Source organism: Pterocles gutturalis, unplaced genomic scaffold, assembly GCF_000699245.1.
Source record: "Pterocles gutturalis isolate BGI_N339 unplaced genomic scaffold, ASM69924v1 scaffold8571, whole genome shotgun sequence".
NCBI lineage: Eukaryota > Metazoa > Chordata > Aves > Pterocliformes > Pteroclidae > Pterocles > Pterocles gutturalis.
The window spans coordinates 1-1,690 of NW_010100307.1; the positions used below are offsets into that span (position 1 = coordinate 1).

At 43.4% G+C, this 1,690-nt stretch overlaps 1 protein-coding gene across 1 annotated transcript in view; it reads right to left on the reverse strand.

Moving 5' to 3' along the window:
- Window positions 1–90: 90 nt before the first annotated feature.
- The window catches only part of LOC104465989 (RNA-binding protein 33-like), a gene marked incomplete at both ends in the record, with an annotated part of 50,268 nt that continues 48,668 nt past the window's right edge, over window positions 91–1,690 (reverse strand). Inside the window, 2 exons of the mRNA XM_010079266.1 lie at window positions 91–401; window positions 1,298–1,457. Coding sequence (XP_010077568.1) covers window positions 91–401; window positions 1,298–1,457 — 471 coding nt within the window. The remainder of the gene's footprint in view (window positions 402–1,297; window positions 1,458–1,690) is intronic.

Sequence of the window (1,690 nt, forward strand, 5' to 3'; positions counted from 1 at the left end):
CAGAAACCCATCAGTGCTGGCGACTGGGGAGACAAGGAATCACTTTTTCAAGCACAGCAATAAAAAGGCAGAGGTCCATCTGCCTCGCACCTGCATGGTGGGCGCGGTGAGGAAGGGCTGTCCCGGCGCCTGTAGGAACGGCTGCCTCCGAGGGGTGAAGGGCCGGGGCGGCTGGTTGAAGTGGAGAATCCCCACGGGACCTTGAGGCTGCATGTTGGGCCGTACTGGCCGCTCTCTGGGAAACACGGGTTGTTGTCCCTGCTGGTTAAATGCTGGCGCCGGCTGGGCGAACGGCATCGGGCTTTGGGTAGGGACGGGATGAGCACTATTAAGAAGTGGGGGAGGTGGCGGTGGTGGGGGGCTCCGCTGCTCAAACAAGTGATGGCTTGGGAACCTTGGATCTGCGGGAATCAGGTAAGTAATTAAATGACAGACTTCTTGAGACACAAATACTTTAGAAACACAAAGCTCCACTTTGATTTAGAAAAGTCACCTGAAATTTGTAGAAAGCAAAATTGTATGAGATGTTTAATTTCAAGAGCTACCCTCAAAGTTACATTTCTCTGGCTTCCGCCATCTCTGCATAAAAGGAACTGATGCTCAAAAGACCAGCACAACTGGTAACCTGATGGAATTAGGAAGACCTTTTAGAAATTCTACTCTAATAAAATCAACAAAGGGGGTTAAGAGTTTAAACCACACAAGAACTCATAAAACATACTGTTTGCTGACCACATATTGATAAAATTTTACATATTTTGTGTTATGTGTGTAAAATGTCTATAAAACATACATTGTATATATGCAATTACGTATATATGGTACATACACATATCTATGTATACATACACACACACTTACTACTTATTTTGTTTGCTATGCTGTGTCATTTCACCTAACCTTAATAGATCTCTTAGAGTACACATGTAGTCCAGCTGGTTTAAACAGTTACTGGTGGAAACCAAAGCGGATGGAGAGTAGTAGTTATCCAAAACATAACAAATTACAACAACTTCATTGCAATAATCACTTATGTACTAGTTTTATCTTGTACTTGTATAAACACACATGTTGATGGTAGGTAGCTACAGATAGAGACATAAGATGACATCAGGGAAGGAGAAAGATACCAGACCATCAGAATTTTGCTGATGTACTAGTCTGGCTACATCAAACAGGATCTCCAGGTCTTCAGGCTCTTCCAAACACTCCATGTTATTATATGATACATACATACACTGCATAGCCACTTCACAAAAAGTGGATTTTGTACGTTGATGGAAAAGAAAATGCTTACCTGCTATGAAGAAAGGATCTCTTTCCTGAGGAGGTGGAGGAGGGAGTGGTGGTGGCGGTGGTGGTGGCCCTCTCCACTGGTCCTGGATTGGCAGCCTTGGGGCTTGGGAGAAGTTGGTAGGAACTGGGCCAGGCGTATGCTGCTGAAAGTCTGGAGGGCCCTATTTAGTAAGGCAGAACTAAGATTAAGACTACCATCCAGGAATGTATCTATCGGCTGCTATAACTTTTTCTCCCCTCTTAAAAATACAATTGCTTTATTGTTTCCTATAATCTGTACAAATTGGCAACCCTTACCGAGTCATTCTTTCACAACAGAATATATATTAAACCCACAAACAGTATCTTGAAATGAATTCACAGTGCTTTGAAAATCACTAGCACCACAGGAATG